The following is a 22,143-nucleotide window of genomic DNA, read 5'->3' as shown; positions in this document are numbered from 1 at the left end:
AACTGACACATTGCTCTCCTCTACACCAAAACTCTCAGGTCAGACGTCCCCAAAGAGCTGGACCCGTGGTTCCAGGCTCCTCCAAGTCTACAGCCTTACGTTCAGGGAGAAGAGGGCGCCTTCCTCCCAGCTCCCAGGGAGGACTCTGCTTGGCCTGGCCTGTGTCACGTGTCCATCACTGGTCCCGTCGTGTGGCCCAACAGAAGTTCTATTCAAGGGCCACTTCCACAAGTACCACATCGTTAGAGTTGGAAGAGGACCAGTCCCCCAAAAGAAGGAAGGTGATATTCTGAGTGAACAGAACAATAAATCAGCACTACAGACTCCCTGAAGAAAAGCTTGAGAATAGATAAAAGGAAAAATAATCCCTCAACCTTCTCATGCAGCATTAGCTATTTTTAACGTTTTACTTTTTGTCCTTTCAGACATTTTTCTATGTGAATGTGTATGTTTATATATATTTACACATATTTTCATATGTTTGTACCTGTATGCATATATATAAAATTATATTGTATATTCTATTTTGGAACTTGATTCTTTTTTGTAATTCTGTTTTTTTGTGTGTGTGTGGTACGTGGGCCTCTCATTGTTGTGGCCTCTCCCGTTGCGGAGCACAGGCTCCGGACATGGAGGCTCAGCGGCCATGGCTCACGGGCCTAGCCGCTCCGCGGCATGTGGGATCTTCCCGGACCGGGTCACGAACCTGTGTCCCCTGCATCGGCAGGCGGACTCTCAACCACTGCGCCACCAGGGAAGCCCAAACTTGATTCTTTTATATAACATTTTGAAAATCTTTGAATATCAATAGGATATTTTATGGCATTATTCTTTCATGGATATATAAGATTCCAAAGTATAGATGAATTCTTTAAATTCAGCATTCTGGACATTTGTACTGTTCACACTTTTCATTAAATAATGGATGACTTTAAAACTCAGATGAAGCTGTTTGGCACTGATTTTTTTCAGCATTAAGAAGCCACACTTGAATTCACACTAGGTGCCACTGGCCCGTGATGCTCAAGAACTCCCAAACCAGCTTTCCTATGCTGTCATATGTGGTTTTCACCACTGAGTGACTAGTGAAGATTTTGACCTAATGCAGAGTTCTACTGCTTACGTGCCGTTTCCTCTGAGATGATGGGGCGGCCAGCAGGAGCTTGGAACAGGGGCTGCTCAGGGCTCATCCACTGAACTCCAAGCTGGGCCCCTAGTTATTGGTGACGGTTCCAGGACCCAGGGGAAACAGGATATTGCAATATTTATTGATATAAAGAGAAATTTTAAAAGACTGCCATGCTTCTGGGAATAGAAGTTCTCTTATCCTGGGAGTCTTGGTTTGGCTCATGGTTTGGGGAAGTAGCAGACTGTGGCACATTCTTCGGATGGGATAGCACATGACGTAAAGTGCACTTGAAGGAAACAAAGCAGGTCTCTGGTGAAGTACGGTCTGGAGGTGGGAGAGACTGGGGTCAGAGGTGAAGAGGGTTGGCAGAGGCAGATTCTAAGATGGTCCCTGGGACTCCTGGGCCCGGCTCTACACACCTGCTACAATCCTACCCCCTGGAGTGTGGCCCGGCCTGTGCCTATGACAGGAAGGCACTCCCACAATCAGGTTACTCATCAGTGGACCCTGTGTTAATGAAAAGGGAGGCTGCACAGGTTGGGCCTAATCTAATCAGGAGAGCTCTTACAAGAGAGACCAGGCCTCTCAGAAAGACGGTCTCTTGCTGCCTTTGAAGAAGCAGGTGCCCAGTGGGCTTGGAAGAGGGCCCGAGTCTCCAAGGACCCCACAGGCCTGGCCGATGCTGGTTTGAGGGACAGAGACTTCACTGGCCTCTCCCCAGTGCCTCGTCCAGGTTGGTTTGCATACAGTGAGTATCCACAGAGGGGCTGCTCCAGCAGTGCTTGTGAGGATCCAGGAAATCATTTCACATCCCCACCCCATCCTATCGACCCCAAAGCCTCCAAACAAACTCTAAGGACCTCAGGCTTCCAGGCCAGAGGTAGTCATGTGACCATGAATCAGGCCCCAACCCTGGGCAAATCCTCTGAGGCGCTGGACCAGGAGATCACACAGCTTATTCTATTTCTGAGGCGAATATGTGGCCTGGACAACTAGTGGGCACATTTTCTACTCTACTGGACAGTGCCCCCCGTTTCATACCCACCCTGCCCACAGTTGCCCTGTGAACCCTAAGGCCTGTGAGAGCAAGGAATGCCTGCCGCCAGGGCTGGGAGTCACCATGCAGCAGGCCTTGTACCCTCACCCTCTCTCCCCCACAGTCCTCTCGTCTGAGAGTCCCTTTACTCTGCCTTCAGCCAATTTCCTAACAGGGCTTTCCATAGCTAATCCTCTGGCCTGGCGCCGGTGGTTTTTTTTTTCTAAATGAGCGTAGAAGAGCAGATTCCTTGCGCTTCCCTGGCCTTCCTTCTCACAGATATTCCCATCCAAGTCCTCTTTTAGCCAAGTTGGAGGTGCAGCCCCTTAGCACCAGGCTGTTCGAGGCGGCCAGAGCCCCAGGCCGGGCCCTGGCTTGAAGGTGGGCAGCTGGGACATGGTGAGGGAGGCCTTACCACGTGGTCAAAGATCTCTGTGCCTTGGTAAACCTTTTGGATCTTGAGCAAGTCAGAGGGACAAAGAGGACAACGAGCAAGGCAGCAAACGCAGCCCAAGCGCTGAGACACATAGTTCCTCGCACGTCTTTCCAGGAAAAGGCGAGTGCTCCTGGGAGCCGTGCACTTTCTAGGATACAGATGTCTTAGCAGGGGCAGGAGGAGAGGCAGGGAGTTTGTTTCTGCTGCCTGCCCTGCTCTTGCTGCTCCCAGCTTGGCCAGGGCTGGGCAGGGGCCCAGGGGAGCACACCACTACTTGGAAATAGCTTGCAGGAACTCCCCTGAGGGCTGGAGGTTATTTGTGGAGGAGAAGCCAGAGGAGAGAAGGAAAAGACTTCAAGCCCAGACCTCACTGCCCGTCGGGGGCCCTGAATCCCTCTCTGATGGAGTGGCTCTGGTCTCTGCTTTCAGATTGGTTCAACCCAGAGTCCTTGCGATGGGGGAGCTTTGGAAGAAAGAAGACTTGGAGCTATGATGAGAGCCCAGCAGGCAGACACTAGGGGACTGGCCTCTGCCCAAATCCCCCTCACCCACAAGACTCTCTTGCCAATGACAGCTAACCGGAGGGAGCCCCAGGAGCCCCTGAACAAGCCTGGGGTCCACGGGCCGCTGCATCTGACTGAAGGTTGGGTAAGGGGTAGAAAAGTTCCACAGTGAAGCACTATGGTTGTGTCCTGTGGTGGGACCAGGAGCAAGTCACTCGGTCTTTCTGGCCAGCTTTCGTCTTTGTGAGTCAAACTGGCCTTGCCCATGTGCTCTGGCTGTCATCAGAGGAGGGCTGGTGCCGAGATCAAATACGTGAACATTCTTTGAACATGAGGTTGAAGTGCAATTACTCACAGGGTCTGTCTCAGCAGCCAGACCATGCTGTAGAACTGGCTTAGTCATTTTGCTGCCTGAATATAGCCACCTGTAGACTGGAACTTCCTAATGACAGCCTGTCACTTCCACCAGGATGCACGAGCTTAAATGCCTTCAGACCTCCTACTCCACAGTCTCCCCGAGGCTGACGCAGGGCCACTGATATTTCCCTTGTTTGTTTCGTGCGAGCTGTAGAATACCCAGTGCCGAGGCACTTGAATGACCCCCCTTTTCCATCTTGGCAAGTAACTATGCAGACTGGGCTGAAAGCAGCACAAATCCCTTCCTTTGGATTCTGATCTTGGACTCCTTGCTGGCAGCCCGCGTCCCTCTGGACTCCTTCTGGATGGTAGTCCTAGAGCTCTTCGTTCCTGCCTTTGACAAGCTAAACACACACCCTTCGCAGCTAAGGGACTGGCTGTCTCAGGGCACACACCTTACCCCCCCTCCACCTGCAAGGGCAGCGACTGGGTGTTCCTAGAAGAGACCAGGCAGGGACGGGGAAGCAAGCAGTAAATGCTCCGTCCAAGCCCCTCAAGGGTGAATCGTCTTTCCATGTGGAGCTGGAATTCTCTGCCTTTATTGTGCCCCTCAGCCAGCCCCCCCCACCAGGCTGCCCCTTGGTGCTTCCCTCCCAGGGGGGAGCAGCCTTGGCAGGGGGTTGGCTGTCAGAGCTCTGAGAGGGGCAGCGAGCCCCTCCCACACGCTCTTCTCTTTCCTTTGGGAGCTCTCTGTGCTAAAAACAAGCTTGCTGAGAATCCTATTTTTCTGGGTGAAAGGTGAAAAATGCAGCACTTCCTCCAAGTGGAAAGCACTGGGCCCGCCAGCTCCGGGCACATTTCCGAGATCCCTCCACCCACTCGGCAGGGAGGAGACCGGCTCCTTGCAAGGGGGAGAGAAGAGGTGGGCGGTGGAGGGAGGGAGGGAGGCGAGGAGACCGGAAGGGAAGCGCCGGTTCCTCTGAAGCCCAGGCTGTGGGCATGTGGAAAGCGGAGGGCTTGTTCGTGTTGGAGGGGCCTGGGGGCTGGACAGGCCTGGGCCCAGAAATGGAAGGCAAAGAAGAGGGCGGGAGACCGGCAGCCGCTCAGAGGTGCCTGAGTCGCAGGGTCACCAAGCTGCCGCTCCTCGGGCCCTGGGGCAGCACGGGGACAAAGATGACCCCGCAGACCTTTCTGAGAAAGAGCCGCCAGGCGAGCTTAGAGGAAGCACATGCCGGTGTGCAAGTCAGTTTTTGTAGGAAAAGCAAGAACATTCCCCTTCTTTTTTTTAAACATCTTTATTGGAGTATAATTGCTTTACAATGGTGTGTTAGTTTCTGCTTTATAACAAAGTGAATCAGTTATACATATACATATGTCCCCATATCCCCTCCCTCCTGCGTCTCCCTCCCACCCTCCCTATCCCACCCCTCTAGGTGGTCACAAAGCACTGAGCTGATCTCCCTGTGCTATGCGCCTGCGTCCCACTAGCTATCTATTTCACGTTTGGTAGTGTATATATGTCCATGCGACGCTCTCACTTTGTCCCAGCTTACCCTTCCCCTTCTTGACAACACCCCAGCCGTCCTTGCTTAGAACACATGGGAAGTTCTGGAGAATTTTCTCAGATGCTGATCGTGGGACAAAAGCTTTTCAGTAACCCAGGCTTCATAATATCCTTCGTGGGCGGGACAGGGATGGCGTTAATCTTCAGGCTCCCTGGCTCCTCCTTAAAGCTCTTCCTTCAGCCAAGCGTGCAGCCAGCCTTCCCCGACATGACCTGCACAGAGCCGCTGCCCAAAAGCCGTGGCACAGATCCCATCCCCTGCCAGCCCCTCCTGCTCAGGATGACAACACGGCTGCCAGGTATCAGGCAGCACGTGGACGAAGGGGGCACAGCAGGTGGGGCTGGAAGAGGCAGGCCCTTCTCCCCCTGCTGGGCCCGTGACCGCCACCTCCCAGGCCTCCGCCCAGCCCCAGGGACCCCACGGATGAACTCCCGTCAGGGGTCACCTCATCCCTGTTGCACCATTTCCCCAACAGCACAGGACTTGCGGTGGGGGATTGGTTGCACTAATGGCCCTAATTTTCCACCCTCCCTGAATCCATGCCCTGTGCCGGGTGACTTTGTAGTTGCTCTCACAATGGAGACAGAGTCTATTTCTTCATCTCTTGAACGTACGGACTTTGACTAGCACAACGTGGCAAAGGTGACACGAGGCAGTTCCAATCCCAGGCTGTAAAACGCCTTAGACCTCAGCTCCGGCGCTCTCACCCTCCTCCATCACCGTGTGAAGGCAGGGCATGTCAGCCTAGCTCACAGGTCCCAGCAGGAGGGTGGAGCAGACCCAAGTCACCTCCCCATCCCAGCCAAGGCGACAATAAGCTAGCCACCCTACACGTGTGAACAAGCCCCACTGAGACCAGAAGAACCGCCTAGTCAAGCCCAGCCAGGATCAGCAGAAATGCCAAGCTGACCACTTGAGGCATGGAAGCAATCAGCACACCTTGCGGTATGCCACTGAGGTTCTGTGGTTGTTTGTCGTGCAGCATTATTGTGACGGTAGATAGCAGATACACTTACAGAGGAAACCGGGGGACCCACAAAACCAGGCTGAGTTCTCCTCGGCTGTCCTGCCCATCTGAACCCAGGTCTAGTGCCTCAGCTTCAGGACAAAGTTTATATTCCCCCAACCACCTCTGCTATAAACTCATCCCGTGTTTCCCGAATTTCGGCCACTGAGAAGGTGAAAGAGCTTGGGATATACTGTCTCTTACCCTGTTCTCCCACACTGAGCCCTCCCATATGATCAGCTCCTCTTGGGTCCCCCTATTCTGCTGCCTTCTCACCCGCAGCCTCTCTATGGCTCTGACTTCATCATGTGTCACCCCTCTTTTTCTAGCCCACGTAGGGAAAGGCAATTCCTCCTCCTCATCACTCCCGGGCCCCCAGCCCCGGGTTACTGGGCTTCTTCTCAGGATGACACTTGCAGGGAAATAACAGCCCATCCACAGCACAACTCTTCTGGCTTCAGCTCAACTGGACATTTTGCCAAAATCAACGCAACTTTTTTTTTGACTGGAGGCAATCGATTCAAAATGTGAATCAAATGGGGTTGTGAAAGCAACTCCGTTATATCTTGGGAAGCACTGACCCTGGATGTCTCCAAGGAAACAGTGTTGAGGTGAGGGTGACAGGGAGGTCACCTGTGGGTGACACCCACTCTCTACCACGTGGCTTTCTCCACTCCGCACTCACAGGTGACGTGCGCAGGAGAGGAGGAATTGCTGTCGTTGTGAGCATTATTGCTCTGAGAGGAAGGATCCTGGTCATCGAAGGTTCCCAAAGACAGGAGGCGGAAGGGTGATGCTTAAGGTGAACATCTCTAGTTTATTTATTCATTTTTCTAGAACCCTTAATGTGCCTAAAACTGTGCTTGGCACAAAGCTCGAAGCCTTCGCTGACCGCCTGCTGCACAAACAAGAGCAGAGTCATGATGGGACTAATTACAGGCGCTTGTGTGAGGTGGATCACATTTCCCGCCTCTTTGGTGGTAGCATTCATCTCACCTGCCCTGAGCAAGTCCTGCCATGGGAATCTGCCAGTGAGCCAGCTGTCTCCGGGGTCACCGCGTGAGTAGCAAAGTGGCACTGTGATGGCTCAGAAGGAAGCAGCCCTGCTTCTCTGGTTCTTGCCCAGATGCTCAGACCAGGCTGAGGGCGCCCCCAGCCCAGCCTGAGAAACACTGACTGTATTCATGTCCATTTATAGACACCGCCTCGGGAGGGATCAGTAACCCCTACACAGGTGAACGAACGACTAAATGAATGTGCTGTAGCCTTGTTCATCTTCTTTATTCAAGTTCACTACAGACACCCCCCCCCCACTTAAAACGAGAATGACAGTGACCCACCTCAGTAATACATGTGCCTTTCCATCTGCTTATTCTGGAAGCTTCACAGTCACCTCCTTGAGTCATCATTTACCGAGAGAGAACAGTCAGCTCCCCGAAGTGCCCACCCCAAGTTACCTACCCCGCTCTGCTGATGCCACACAGGGCCCAGACAAGTCTCCTTTGGGAGAAAATTCTTAGGAAGTGTGCAAAGAATTCAGGGTTGTCCACCCAAACTTGCAGAAGTATACTGTGTGGACAATCTGTAGCTATAAAAATATACACATACAAAAGGACAAGAAAAAAAAAACCAAAAAAACAAAAAAACAAAAGGACAGCTACAAAGTCATGGTGCCCATTTTCTTAGATTTGCATTATAAAAAGTAAGGATTTCTCATTAAAGGTAAACTTTCAGGGGGTAGCTTTATAATTATGATTCTATCTCTAGTCTCCCATAATCCTTATTTTCATAGAGCACATTGAACCAGCCAGTGAGGAGGGGAAGGGGTTAATCCTAGTAATCCATGGGCCAAAGTAGAGAAATTTGAGGTTCAAGGTCTTACAGTCATTCTGCTGTCAGTAAGAGTGTCAAGAGTCAGGGGAGGAGAGACGTATTTTAATACTGCCCTTTGGGTCTCTCTCTCTTTGTTTTTTTTCCTTTCTTTCTTTTTTTTTTTTTCTTACAAACTATGAATCACAACACAGTCACTGAGCTACAGCAGACAGGCTCGTAAATTCGCCGTGATGTGTGATCTCTGGTGGCCACTACACATTCAATGGACAAAGTCCGATGCTTCCTACACAGAGCATTCCGTTGGGTTTGGCCCAAGGAATGTCAGCAAGAAAGGCCACCCAGGGACTCTTGTCTCGGTCCTAGTTTCCCATCAGGGTGTACTTGCTCCTTGATGAAAGGAAACACACCTGGTCCCCGTGCCTCTGTGTGTGGTGTCAGGCAAGGTCTTGGGGCCCCCGGGATTCTCAGCATAGAAGGTTCTGTCCCTTGGGCAGAGCCAACTGGTGTTACTGGGCTCCACAAGTGTTGATGTTTTTCCCATCCACGGCGTCTTCCACGAGGGAAATGTGGTAATCGGTGGACAGCGTGAAATGAGAAATGCAGCCCACGAGGCCTTGCATGTACTGTCTGTTAGTGTGCAGAGCAATTTCCTTCATTCCACCTGCCAGGAAGCCAAAGGAAGATGACGTGAGTCAAAGGGAAGGATGTCTCTTCAGTCTGCCTGAGTGTCTACTCACCAAGGCATCCCTCAGCTGACAGGATAGGTGAGGCTGTGGTACCTAGAGCTCAGGACATTGCAGCTGTCTAATTTATAATTGTCCTTGAAGGACAAGCTGACTTGGATCAATATGATACACAATCAGAGTCTATAAGTATCCACCTCATAAGTGATTTCTGACCTAGTTGACCACTTAAAACCAAATAGTACCTGGTAAATTTTGAAATGTTGTATAATGTCAACAAAATGTAGTATGTGTGGTAAGGGTGATGTTATCTTTTTTTTTTTTTCTTTTTGCGGTACGCTGGCCTCTCGCTGTTGTGGCCTCTCCCGTTGCGGAGCACAGGCTCTGGATGCGCAGGCTCAGCGGCCATGGCTCATGGGCCCAGCCGCTCCACAGCATGTGGGATCTTCCCGGACTGGGGCACGAACCCGTGTCCCCTGCATCGGCAGGCGGACGCTCAACCACTGCGCCACCAGGGAAGCCCGAAGTGATGTTATCTTAAACCACGAGAAATACACTGATGTTGAATGCTTTCGATTAAGTTCACTTTTAGGAAATATCCTACAGATAGAGGTATCTTTTCATGTTGATGTGTTAGTGTTAGTGGGTTCTAAGCTATTTACAAAAACACCACTCATTCTAACTCTGAGGGGGACCGGAAAGACAGATCCTCCTTCCTCAGGGAGAATTCAAGGAGCTATATTTAGCAGGTTCCTGTTCTATAAACAAGAAAAGCAGGGTTTTCCTGGTGGATCGGTCCACAGCACAAAATCATCTAAGTGCTTCCTGACCCCTCAGCCATGAGTCAGAAGTTCAGAAAAAGGAAGAATGGAATATCTGGAGAGCTTCCTGATTTCCAAGTATTTGACTGATCTCATGAAGTACACAGCTTTGGGAAGCCCCAGCATGACACAGGGAAGGCTAAGAAGAAAACGCACTGGCATAATTTAGGTTTCGTCAAAGGTCAAGGTCACTTACCCACATACAGAGCTCCATTGATGTTGAGCTGCCTCATCATGCCAGGTGACTTGCCTGTTCTGGCCCCATAGTCATCCACAGTTATCTTTCCTGATTGGCCATCCCTGTAAAAACCGCCACCATTTTTTGGAGCTTCATTCAATAATTCAGTCATGCATTCATTTTAATACAAATGTATTATTGAAGTCCTTACTAAGCACCAGGCACTATACTAAATGATGGAGCTGCTAAAATGAAACAAACAAAAACAAACAAAAAAACCACCGAAATTCCTCAGAGAAACAAAAAATCAAATTGCCGGTGATCACACAGTGTCACCACTCTATGATAGAAGAATGGCCGGGAGCTGTGGAATTCTACGGGAAGAGAACAGAAGCCCAGGGAAAGCTTCTGAAAAAAGATTCTGAGGTGCGTTTTGAAGGCTGGGTGGGTCAGGTGAAGGAGAAGGCTAATGCAGACAGGAAGTGGTAACGGCAATGAGAGAAAAGACATGGGGGTTGGTACAGACTGAGCATAGAGCATTCTAGAGGTGGGAGTAGAGTATAAAAGATGAAGCCAGAAGCAGATGGTGAAGAGCATAAGGAGCTTAGCTAGAATTTATCCTGAAGGTGAGAGGGAACCAGAAGAAGAACTTTAACAGGAGGAGTGGTGGTGACGTGGTGACACATGGTGAGTGTGGATGTGATTCTAAGCACAATGGGAAGCCACTGCAGTAGTCTTTGTTTGTAGAAGATTACTCTCAGGGAGGACGAAGAATGGCTTTGAGGTTTCTAAAGGACCCAGAGAGTCACCCAAAAGTGACTCTGAGGACAGTGGAATGGAGGTGTTCATCTGTGGCAAGGGCTTTGCAGTTTTTTAAGGTGGTTTCCAAAAACCAGCCACACTTCTTCTCCTTCTCCCTCTTTTCTTCCTCTTGTTTTAACGAGTTCTTTATTGGTCTTTTAATGTTCCTTTTTTACAGCAATCACTTCTTGTTTCTTGGGTTCATAACCTCTCCTATCTCACTGATGATATTCATGTTTTCATCATTTTTTTCATTCATAGTCTCTGTTTCCTCTAAGTTGCTTTGTTATATCTATTTGTTCTGATATCCATCTTTCATACTGGAAACTTTTTTCAAATGCCTAGTGATCCTCAACTGCCACACAGATAAGTGTTGAGCACCAAGAAGCAGACTGGAAGCCCTGTGTGCTGGATGGCTTTTATTGAAAGTGCTGTGATCTGGCTCAGTCATTTCCTTGGGGGAATACCTGGATTTCCTATTCTTCTTACTGTGGGGTATAGACCTGGCTCCCAGCATTCTGGAATCTCCTCAAAGTCCACCTGCCCTGAAATCTTATCTCACTAGAGATATCTAGATCTCCCTGGAAGGTGAGGGCTTCTTCAACTTTAGCCATCAAAGTTCTTTCTCTAGAAGATCTCTGCTGAGTGAAGATTTGGGAGTTCAGCCTCTCTGGTCTGCTAGTGTTAGTAAAGGGCACAGGTGGGAGTTGGTACCAAGATGCCCTAATGACCCGGATCAAGGATACTTGGGTGCCAGGCCAGGATGGGGAACAGAAAATGGGACTAAAGGGAATTGGAGAGTACATCCCGTCAGCTCTGTCACACACTGTGGCAGGTACTCACCGAACAGCCTTGACTCGGTGCCACCGACCGTCACTGAATGAACCGTTCACCATGATGGATGCTACACCACTGCCCAGGTTATAGCTAAAGGCGTTGGAGAAGAACAAGACAGAGAACAGAATAAAACACTGATGTAAGACTGAGGGTCGTTCACAAATGGTTCTCACTGCGGAAGTTCTTTGGAGCTCAGGATGTCATTTCTTTAACACAAAACAAAACAATGTTATAAAGACACTAGGTCCCCAGATTAGGCCATGAGTGACCAAAACTGGTTTTTTATTTTTAATTGTGGTGAAGTTTACAGTCTTAACCATTTTAAGTGTACAGTTCCATAGTGTTAAGTATATTCACATTGCTATGCAACCAATTCCAGAACTTTTTCATCGTGTAAAACTGAAACCCTCTACCCATTAAACAACTTCCCATTTCGCCCTCCCCCAGCCCTTGGCAACCACCATTCTACTTTCTGTTTCTATGAATTTGACTGCCCTAGGCACCTTGTATAAGTAGGGTCATACAGTGTTTGTCTCTTTGTAACTGGCTTTTTCCACTTAGCATAATGTCCTCAAGTTTGATTTATTTTAGGCTCTATGTACAGTATTAGAGTATAAGGAACAAAAGGGCTTTATCATTTGAAATGTGTTGTATCAATACTAGGTTGAATAGTATCCCCCCAATTTAATGTCCACCCAGAATCTCAAAATGTGACCTTATTTGGAAACAAGGTCTTTGCATATGTAATTAGCTAAGAGGGGTTATACGGGGGTTATATGGGGTTAGGGAGGAAGTCATATGGGGTTAGGGAGGCCCTAAATCCAATATGACCGGTGTCCTTATAAAAAGGGGAAATTTTGACACAGAGACAAAGACATACGGAGAAGAACGCCACATGAAGATGGGACTGGAACGATGCATCTATAAGCCAAGGAACAGCAAGGATTGCCAGCAACCATCAGAAACCAGGGGAGAGTCATAGAACAGACTCCCTCAGAGCTCCCAGGAGGAAGACACCCTGCCAACAGTTCCAGGTTGAAATTCTAGCCTCCAGAACTGTGCGAGAATACATTTCTATTGCTTTAAGTCACCCAATTTGTGGTAACTTATTATGGCAGTCCTCAGAAACTAATTCATGTGTTTTTACTTTTCAAAAGACAAAACATTGCAGAGCCAGCTGAGCCCCAAAGAATTTACGGGAAGTTGCCTAAAATCTCAAAGCTAACATATAGGACTTGAACTTGGTGTCTTACCTGCCCCCCACCCTGCCACATTTTACTCGGTAGCTTTCTATTTCCTATTTCAGTTGCCAGATACTGTGATACGCTAAGGGGATCAGAAGACATGCGTTTGTTGTTTACCAGAGAGAAATAACCCTCTTAGTCCAGTGTTCATTCAATCATTCTAATTTAATTCAATACAACAAATATTTGGTGAGCGACGATTCTAGGCCGGGCACTGGGCCAGCTGCCTAGACCTCCCCTTGATAAAATAATAAAGTCTATGTAATCATGCCTTTGAAGGAAAATGTATTCCACCTGGACAACCCTCTCCTCATCTTGTAAGAGGACATGTCTCTCCTTTAGCTCATTGGCCAAGAAATAGGAATATTGAGAGGAAACCCACATTAGTCACTGAGCTCTTGCATGCACTCAGTATAAGAAAGGAGCAAGAATAGAAAGCTTTGGCTTTCCCCAGGGAAAGCACTGTGGGTCCTTTCTTTAATACTGGAGCCTCAAAGAAGTCACACAGCCCATCGACATTTAACCAAGAATAGAACTCGGGTGACTTGACAAACTCTGAGACAAAGCTGTTGCTCTGACCCAGAAAAATCCACTGTTTTCTAATGAATTTTCCCACATCAAGTGTCTCCTTGTATGAAGCAGCCTGGAGGTGGAATTTTCAGATTTCATTATTTAGTGGCCAAATGCTTGTTGAAGAAATGAATGAGTATAAGGAAGGGCTGAGAGCTGGTTGGCAGAAACGTAGCTGAATTACTATGTGGGCTTTTATGAGAGGCAGAACGGGGTGATAGAAGAGCCTAGACACTTGGATTAGATGAATCTGCCTCAATTCCCAGCCTCGCCAATTACTAGTTCTGTGATCTTGGGCAATTTGCTTCATTTCTCTGAGCCTAAATTTTCCAATCTGTGAAATGGGGTAATAATACCTTCCCTGAAGGATCTTAGGGAAGATTCAGTAAGATAACATATGTAAAGAGTGCAGCACATAGTAGGAGCCAAACAAATAATCCCACTGCCCCAAATATACACAGTATTTAATGCAGCTTGGATATAGCATCAAACAATACAAGCTGGGGAAACTAGCAATAGGAGAAAGTTGCCGCCAAGAGATAAACTTATCAAGCCTCTCCTGGAAGAGTAGTCATGTGTGTGAGTAAACCAACAGGCTGTAAATATGTAACCAGAACATCCAGAAACACCCAGGTCTCAGAATCAAGGTGACTTGGGTATAGCTGCAGTGGCACTAGACTGGAATGTGATTGTAATCAAGTGAATGGAAAGCTTTTCAGTTGTGTTCGGACAAAGGACGGGCCTTCTTCTTCTGTTCTCCAGCCTGATAACACGCCTGTTCATGCAATGAGCCAGGTTGTATTCAAGGGAGCAAACGCTGAACCCAGCAGACAGGAATCCAGCCATCACTGCAGGTGGTGGTGTGGCCCAGTTGGCACATCTCTGGCATGACTCTCCAACCGCCCCCCCACTCTCTCTGATTTCAGACCCTCCGAATAACCTCCTGCTCCCCCAGATACCTGATACATCACCCTGGAACTTCTCTTTCTTTTAAATAATAAATGACCAAGAATAGTGGTTGCCTTCATTGGGAGAGGGCATGAGGGAGCCTTCCTGGGTGTGGGTGGGGAAATGTTCTATACCTTGTTCTGGGTGATTACACAGGAGTTTACGTGTTTAAAAATGTATTGAGCTGTACACCTAGCATTTTGCACTTTATGTAAATTATACCTCAATTTTTGAAAATTGAAGTATAGTTGAATTACAACATTGCATTAGTTTCTGGTGTACAGTGAAGTGTATACCAGTCTATGTATATGCTTTTTCAGATTCTTTTCCATTATAGGTTATTACAGGATATTGAATATAGTTCCCTGTGCTATAGGACCTTGTTGTTCATTTTATATATAGAACTGTGTATCTGTTAATCCCAAACTCCTAATTTATCCCTCCCAACCCCCTTCCCCTTCGGTAACCATAAATTTGTTTTCTATGTCTGTGAGTGTGCTTCTGTTTTGTAGGTAAGTTCATTTGCATCATGTTTTTTTTAGATTCCACATATGAGTGATATCATATAATATTTGTCTTTCTCTGACTCACTTCACTTAGTTATACCTCCATTTTTTTAAAAAGGTAAAAACATGTGAATGAACGAATAAATGAACAAATAAATGCACACCTGGTTTCTCTATCAATGTCCTGTGTATCCGGTTAGCGTGAATCGGTTATCCTGATCCAAGCGTACCTACTCAATTTGGTGCTCACGGAAGGCTAGGAGGCTGAGCACCAAGGTGGGCCACCAGAAAATGCCATCAGGTGGGGTCCTTATGGTGGCACTTATACTTAGGCCTCCTTTAAAGTATAGCACAGGGTACTTTGCTAATGTCAGACTGCTTTCCTTTCTCTGCTACATGAAAATGTTATCAAGGTCACATGGAAAACTAGTGGGAAAGAGCACCCGTAAAGTGATATTCACACACCTGGTTTCATGCCCTAAACATAATCATTAAACAAAATGAAACGAAACAAACAGCAAAAACCACACTCATCGCTGAGCACTTTGATTCCCTTTCTTTCACTTAACCTTGCACCAAAACCATACATAATTTTTTGTTTAGAATTCCACTGTTTTTCCTTATTATCTGGTTGAAGTGCTTTGAGCACTAACTTAGCAAAAGGACAAGCATTTAGGTGAAGAAAGCTGAGATTATATTGTATTATCTTAGGTTCCCTACTGTTTGCTTTGGACCTGGATCAAACACCAAAACCTCAAAAATGGTTCTCTACCCAATCAACCAGTTCACTCTCTAGGTTCCACTGATGTAAGCTGCTTGAGGGCAGGGCCTTATTCAGAATAATAACAACCATAACAATAATAATAGTTAAATTTTATTTAGTAGATATATCGTGCCAACTTCCTGACATATGTTAGCGATCGGAGTTTTTAGAACATAGAAAACACCCGATCAAGGATAATCATCATCACTAATAACTAGATATGTCAGGCCCTGCACTAAGGCCTTTCTATGAATTAACTCATTCAGTCCTCATGACTAACCATTTCCTTTTACGGAGGTCGGGTAACTTGCAGGAGATCACGTGGCCGTGGGAATCCGGCACGTCTGACTCTGAAGCCCATGCTTGTGACCACTTCAGACCCTGTTTCTCAGGGCTCGGTGGTTCCTGCTGGCTTCCAATGAGATTCCGGCGCTCAGCGGGACTTCCTCCACCAGCATCTCTTGGTGTGGGCCCAGGAATCCAGTAACCTCTAACACGAGCCCCACAGCTGACTCTCTGTATGCTGACAGTTTCAAACCAGTGGCCACACTCTGATTCCTCTCTGTGCCCAGCCTCCTGCTGGGCTTCCATACTTTTGTGTTGGGTGAGTAATGTTGGGGGGAGTGGCTGCCCAGAGGCAGGAAATGCAGCAAAGCAGCCGCGCCGGGCCTGGGGCCCAGGGAAGAGTTCAGATGTCTGCCTGCCTCCGGTGGGGACTGAGTGGTGTGCCCGTTACGCAGAGCACAGCCAGAACTCCAGGCTTAAGAGGAAAACACGGGGCCTATTTCCAGAAACCTGAGAAAGAGATGGTAAGAAAAGAAATACATCGGGATGGCGTGGAGTTGTAAGAAGGGTGCCCTGGGGCCTGGGGGTCTGCCCAGGGCCCGGTGTGAGAGCCAGCGGGGGCTGTGAGGGGCCCCGAGCAGATTGAGCCTCCCTGTCCAGCTGGGTTTTCGCTGGCGGTTTAGGGGGAAGTTGGGCCTCCCACCCACGGCTGAGCTACTGTTTCAGTTCCCTTTTCTGGGCACAATCAAGTACTTGAGGCCTTGGCGAGGTTAACCACAGGAAAACCACAAGAAAATGGCTTTGCGGCAGCCAACCTGAAACTGGGGTGTGAAGAGCTCAGCATTTGACCTCGGGGCCCGGGGGAGGGGACGGAGGTGGTAAGAACGGCTCTCTCCGGCTTTCAGCCACACGCGGCACCCCAAAGTCCTCAACACCATAGGGTCGCATCGCTGAGCACGCTCTGCTGGGGGGGGGGGCAAGCGTGCTGTTGGACAAGTGACATGTCCTTTCAAAATGCCTTTTATTAGAATTGCAGAGACATAGCATTCTACCCTGGCTGTCAGCAATCCCAGAGCGTGAGCCACTGAAGCCCCACAATTAAGCCTTCATCTTCTCTGCAGTTCCACTCTCACTTTCTGTCTATTTCAATCCCAATTAATTCCATATCATTTAATGAGCACTTGTGCTAGTCACCAGAGGGGGGATTAAAGAAGGAAAAGCCAGAGAAATTCCTGTCCCCATGGAACAGATGGTGAGTACGGGTTTCAAACCTTAGCAGGCGTCAGAATCACATGGAGAAACAGTTAACAGATTGCTGGGTCCCATCTCTAGAATTTTTCTGGTTCGGTAGGTCAGGGGTGGAGCCTGCAAATTTGTATTTTTAATAAGTTCCCAGGAGATGCTGATGCTGTGGGTCCGGAGACCACGATTTGAGAATCACTGGTCTAAACAAGACATTTCTAACCTCAAGTGAGGCTGTGCTATCACAATCTGTAGAGAAGCTTTTTCATAGTACACAGCTGGTGTCTGCCCCCTGGGAATCCTGCTGGCACCCAGCTGCCACCCAGCTTCTGGTGGTGAGAAGTCATCCAGGTAATCCTTTAGCTACTTCATAGGTACCCATCTGACAAATTTGAGAGCAGTCTAAACTGACGTAAAAGATGTTAGAACTTCTGGAACTGGCTTATCCGTTATCACCCAAGAAGCACTTTTAAAAATCCAAATGTTGGGTTGCCCTACTGAGATATGAATCTGTGCTTTGTTCTTTGCAGTGGGAGATTGGACAAAGCAGGCATTCTCCTTCCCAAGGCCCCAGAGTGAATAGGGAGCAGAATCGGAATATAAAGAAAGGTCTCTAGACTAAATCTTCAGATCTTCCTGAGCTGGAGAGCACTGGGCCAAGTACCCGAGTCCATGCTTGGCAGGATCAAAGTCCTTTTTCGACTACTTCCTAATTTGTAAGTGGGGAGTATATGGCAGTAACCTACTAGAACAGGAGTCACAAAATTTTCCTCTAAAGGGCCAGATAATAAATATTTCAGGCTTTGCCATGCAGTCCCTATTGAAACTACTCAAGTATATCACTGTCTCATGAAAGCAGTCGTTGACGATACATAAGTGAATGAGGGTGGCAGTATTCCGATAAAACTTCATTCACACAAATGGGTGGTGTGCCAGATTTGGCCGTCAGGCTATAGCTGACCAACTGCTGCTCTAGGGATGGATATTGGAAAGAAAGACCAGGAGCCTCAAATTAACTCGGAGCTGCAGGCAGCTGTTAATTCTAGCAGACTGTGTTCTGGCTCCCTCTGCAACCCTCTGTTTGGCACGATCTGTATTGTCTGAGAAAAATCGCAAGGTGATGTAGAAAGCAGCTGGAGTCGGGGTTACCTGAACACCAGGGCTCCATCCCGAAGGCCCAAGGAAATGAAGTCACTGTTGGGTCTCATGGGGCTGTCTCCCCTCCACATCAACAGGCCATCTTTGGCAGTTGTCTTAAACCTCATGAATGCATTTGATCTGGATCCTGACACCCTGGAGGAAATACACAGATAATTACATCAAATCAACTAGTCTCCACCAACTTTCATTTCTGAGGAATCCCAGTCTTGTCTGCCAATTATGAGGATAATCTGACATTTCTGGCTCTTACTACCAGGAGATTAGAAAAGGCATCACCAGCACAGGTCATGCCACGGGTCTAAAGGTCTGACCTCCTCATTCTGCAGTTTGGAGTCTTTCTCTCTCCCCAGGTGTGGTCAAATGCCACAAGAGAGCATTTGATGAGTCACAGGCCAGCCAGACTGTGGCCAATGCCACGGTCCCAGCCTGCACCCCCAATACACACCTCAGTCTTCTCTCTTTCCTGTCCTACCACTCCCGGTCCTTGGGAAAGTGTCCCCTATTCCTCAAAAGGAAGTGGTTTCCTTAATTACCAAGAGGTTCAAGTTGGCAGCTTCTCTGGGCTATGATCGTGGCTGTGGATGGTTATCTCTGGAGGTGACATCCTTGAGGGCAGAGGAGGAATGACTGGACAAGGGGCAGAGTGTCAGACAAGGAAGGTGCCTTGATGGGATAATGGTCTCGAGGGGTGTTGGGGCAAAAGCAGGGTGGAGAGGGACAGGAAGATGAGAGGAAGGAAGGGGTGGTCAGGAAGGTCAGGTCCCGGCCCTACTTTGGCTGGGAATAGGATCACGTGATGATGTGTCCCTGTCAGTTCTGGGATGTTCTTAACAATTCTTGGGAATAGACTAGTTCACAGATCCAGTTTCCCTAGAAAGTGACCAGTGTTTCATCTGCAATAGGGAGAAAAGCAACCATGAGGTCCTTAAATAAAAGGTGAGATAAGAGTAAACATAATCTAATATTGCTCCTAAGATGGCACTATTGGAAAAAGCTCTTTGTCCATTTTCCTGTCATGTGAACCATCCCTCTGTCTCACGAACATGGCCTGGAGCTGCAGAGTGCATTCAGTAGTGAACAGTGGAGGGGACTTTTGTCTGAGGCTTCCCAGAGCCTGAGCTAGACAGGAGGAGATCAAGTTTGCCCTCCCCAGGCAGGGTCTCAGAGTGGTGAACGAGAAGCAGGGTCCATGATACTGACTTCTTCACCAGGCCAGGTGCAGAGTGATCCAGCCCCAGGCTGTTCCCTAGAGAGCTGCTTTCCCAATCTTTTGTCCAAGTTTCCTTCTTTCCCTCACTTGCCTTGGATACATTGATTGGTACAAGCCAGTCACAATGGTTCCATTTCTCTTGCAGTGACTGGTTTAGGGGTGGGCATGTGACCCACTGTTGTCCAATGAGACAGAGGAAATTTATCAGGAGGATTCTAGAAAAGACTCCTTTCCTTTTTAAAAGAGTCACATGAAAAAAAAAGTTGTTTTTACTTGCATGGGATATTGTCATGATTTATAGCCATTTAATGAGCATTTATGAACAACTGTCTTATAACCAGAAAAGGTATAACCATTGGAAAATATGCTGAGGATAACAAGGCAGGAAAATGGGTCTTTGAATAATACAGTTGATTATCTGATTTAATCAACTCAGGATCCAGTCTGTCTGGACAGCTTGTTATGCGAAATAATAAATACCCTCCATGTTTAATACATTTTGAGCTGAGTTTCCTGTTACTTGCCGCCAAAGGCATCTAACTGAAACAGACCTTGAACTTGACTTTTACCTGCAGCTTCACACACATGCACACGTACATGAACCTACATATATGCACAAAGGTGCCATTGGGCTTTCTGCTTTGGGGCACTGCACCTCCTACTTTCACCAAACCCCTCGGCTCCCAACCACCCAGTGCCTCTCACTAAGCACCAGGGGGCTAGAAACTTGGGCCCTGTTCACACCCTCCCAGTTTCTGGGGACTGAACACCCTTCCATCTCTGGGCAAAAAGGGCTTAAGAAAGAAAAGGGTTTCTTGGCTGGGAATCCATTTTGCCTAAGGCCCATGCAAGACAACCTTGATAAACACAACATGGGATTAGAGAAACAAAGCCCTGTCTGTCTGGTGTGTGTTCAGAGTCACCAGGGACATCCAGTGCCCTAGGAAAATGTCTCTCAACCTCTTTTGTTCCTCGAAAAGCCACCAAATTCCACCCTAAGAACTGGATGCCTTTGGCTTAAAGCATTGCCTTAGTCTGTGAAGATGTGATCAACCTGAAGACGATGGAAAAATTCTAGAATGGTTGTGCTGGCAGTAGGGTGAGGGATGGCACACTCTAAACTACAAAGAGCTAGGGGGGAAGGAAAAGAAAGAGAAAAGGGTAAACTGAAAGCGCCAAAGCCAAGCTTCACTAGATTGAAGACTTTGCCTAGAGCCAGTCTTTCCCATGTCATGAAAAATAGGCTATTCCAGACCAGGAGCTTGGAGCCCGGAGCAGGGCAGGAGCGTCTACCACCAGCAATTAAAAGCCACAGCTGTGACTCAGGCATCTCCTTAGATCATGCTCTTGTATCCATGTGAAGAGAGCTGAGGAGCCCCCCACCGAACTGGAAAGAGCCTGAAGAGGACAGTGGACCTCGTCGATGGAGACGCAAAGTAGGACACGGACTTGGGGCTGTTGTCTGGTGGAGGGTGCCCCAGAACCCTTCCTCGGCTGGTTTCTTCAGACCATGGCCACAGAGCAGCATAACGCTGACTGCCCTGCTGGGGAATCGGACTCATATAACCCTGGCTTCGGGAGCATCAAGTTCTCACTACTTCTCAAAGCCTGAATATTAGAAATCCCAGGGCTGGGCACGTCCCTTTCTCTGGGAACGTCCCTTGGACCAGAAAGGCTTTGGGTCGTTTGTCATGGGCTTGTTTCAAAGGTTGCATTTTTTAGTTTGTTTTTTGTGTTGTTTTTGTTCTAGTTTCTATGTTTATTTTGTATGTTTGTCCCCCCTGGGACTATGGCTAAATTCTCGTGCCTTTTTGGAGAACTATCTTCTGGCACAGAAGATAAGGAAATGCTCTGGGTAAGATATTGAGAAGTTGACCTACCAGGAGATAAGGAAGGTGCCTGTGGAAGCTTCTTACCTCTTGAGGATATCTGGATGGTCATATATCAGGTAACTGCGGCCGATAAACTGAGGGGTCTCAATGGCTTCTGTGATGGCTGAGACAGAACAGAAAATGGAGGTTACACGCTACATGGCTCTCTTGACCCCAGCACTCCACCACGTGGCAGGAAAATACAAAGAAAGCCAGCTCCTGGAGGTAGGACATTTATCAACTTGGCGGCCCCTTCCTCTTGGCTGCACAGGCACTTGGCCTGGTTTGGGACTGCCCGGCCTGATGGCCTGTAATTGGCATCTCCCTGCTGTCCCCTCTCTGGGGCTGGCCGTCACTCCTATCGGTCTCAGCACTGCCGAGAAGGCCTTGCAATATGCCAAAACTTGAACTGTGCCCAATTATTCTTGGAAGCCAAAGGGCAGGTCTTGGGCCATGCTAGGAGCAGCTGGGGAAAACCCCGTTCTCCAAGGGAGGCAGAGAAAACAATCCCCCCAACAAAACCCACCAGGATTTCTCTAGCTGAAGCCAATCTGGTCCCGAGCCCTTTCAGCCATGACCTCAGACACTGGTGAAGCAGAGGGGATGAGGCTTTGACAATTGTTTGCAAATCACCTTCCTCCGGTGTTGTAGTTCACAAGATTTCCACCACAATGACAGGAAGGAGCAGGGAGTGGGGTCGGGGGAGGATGGGAGGGTTTGATTGTTCCCACTTTTTTTTTTTTTTTTTTTTTTGCGGTTCGGGGGCCTCACTGTTGTGGCCTCTCCCGTTGCGGAGCACAGGCTCCGGACGCGCAGGCCCAGAGGCCATGGCTCACGGGCCCAGCCACTCCGCGGCATGTGGGATCTTCCCGGACCGGGGCACGAACCTGCATCCCCTGCATCGGCAGGCGGACTCTCAACCGCTGCGCCACCAGGGAAGCCCCCATTTTTACAGAATAGGAAAATGAGGCATAAAATCATCAAGGATTTGCTCAAGATCATACAGCTAAGAAAGCAATAGACCATGAGCCAGACCGGCTCTCCCCAGTTCTGGTCCTGTGCCCACTTTTTACTTTTCAGTATTTTAGAGGTGTGTTTCCTTCCTCCCAACTTCTCATCTTTGTTTTCTTGAGGAATCTCCTTCTTCCATACAGTCAG

General features: G+C 48.4%; 1 protein-coding gene across 3 annotated transcripts in view; it reads right to left on the bottom strand.

Moving 5' to 3' along the window:
- Positions 1–8,371: 8,371 nt before the first annotated feature.
- Positions 8,372–22,143, bottom strand: part of EGFLAM (EGF like, fibronectin type III and laminin G domains) — a 190,202-nt gene continuing 176,430 nt past the window's right edge. For all 3 annotated transcript variants that reach the window (XM_060091647.1, XM_060091650.1, XM_060091651.1), the window contains 5 exons: positions 21,031–21,109; positions 17,893–18,036; positions 11,192–11,275; positions 9,566–9,669; positions 8,372–8,526 (listed from right to left, as the gene is read on the bottom strand). In XM_060091647.1, coding sequence (XP_059947630.1) covers positions 8,372–8,526; positions 9,566–9,669; positions 11,192–11,275; positions 17,893–18,036; positions 21,031–21,109 — 566 coding nt within the window. The remainder of the gene's footprint in view (positions 8,527–9,565; positions 9,670–11,191; positions 11,276–17,892; positions 18,037–21,030; positions 21,110–22,143) is intronic.

The sequence above is a fragment of the Mesoplodon densirostris genome, chromosome 3 (assembly GCF_025265405.1).
Source record: "Mesoplodon densirostris isolate mMesDen1 chromosome 3, mMesDen1 primary haplotype, whole genome shotgun sequence".
Classification (NCBI taxonomy): Eukaryota; Metazoa; Chordata; class Mammalia; order Artiodactyla; family Ziphiidae; genus Mesoplodon; species Mesoplodon densirostris.
Note: the sequence above shows the minus strand (reverse complement) of the source record. Positions and strands in the feature narration are given on the sequence as shown.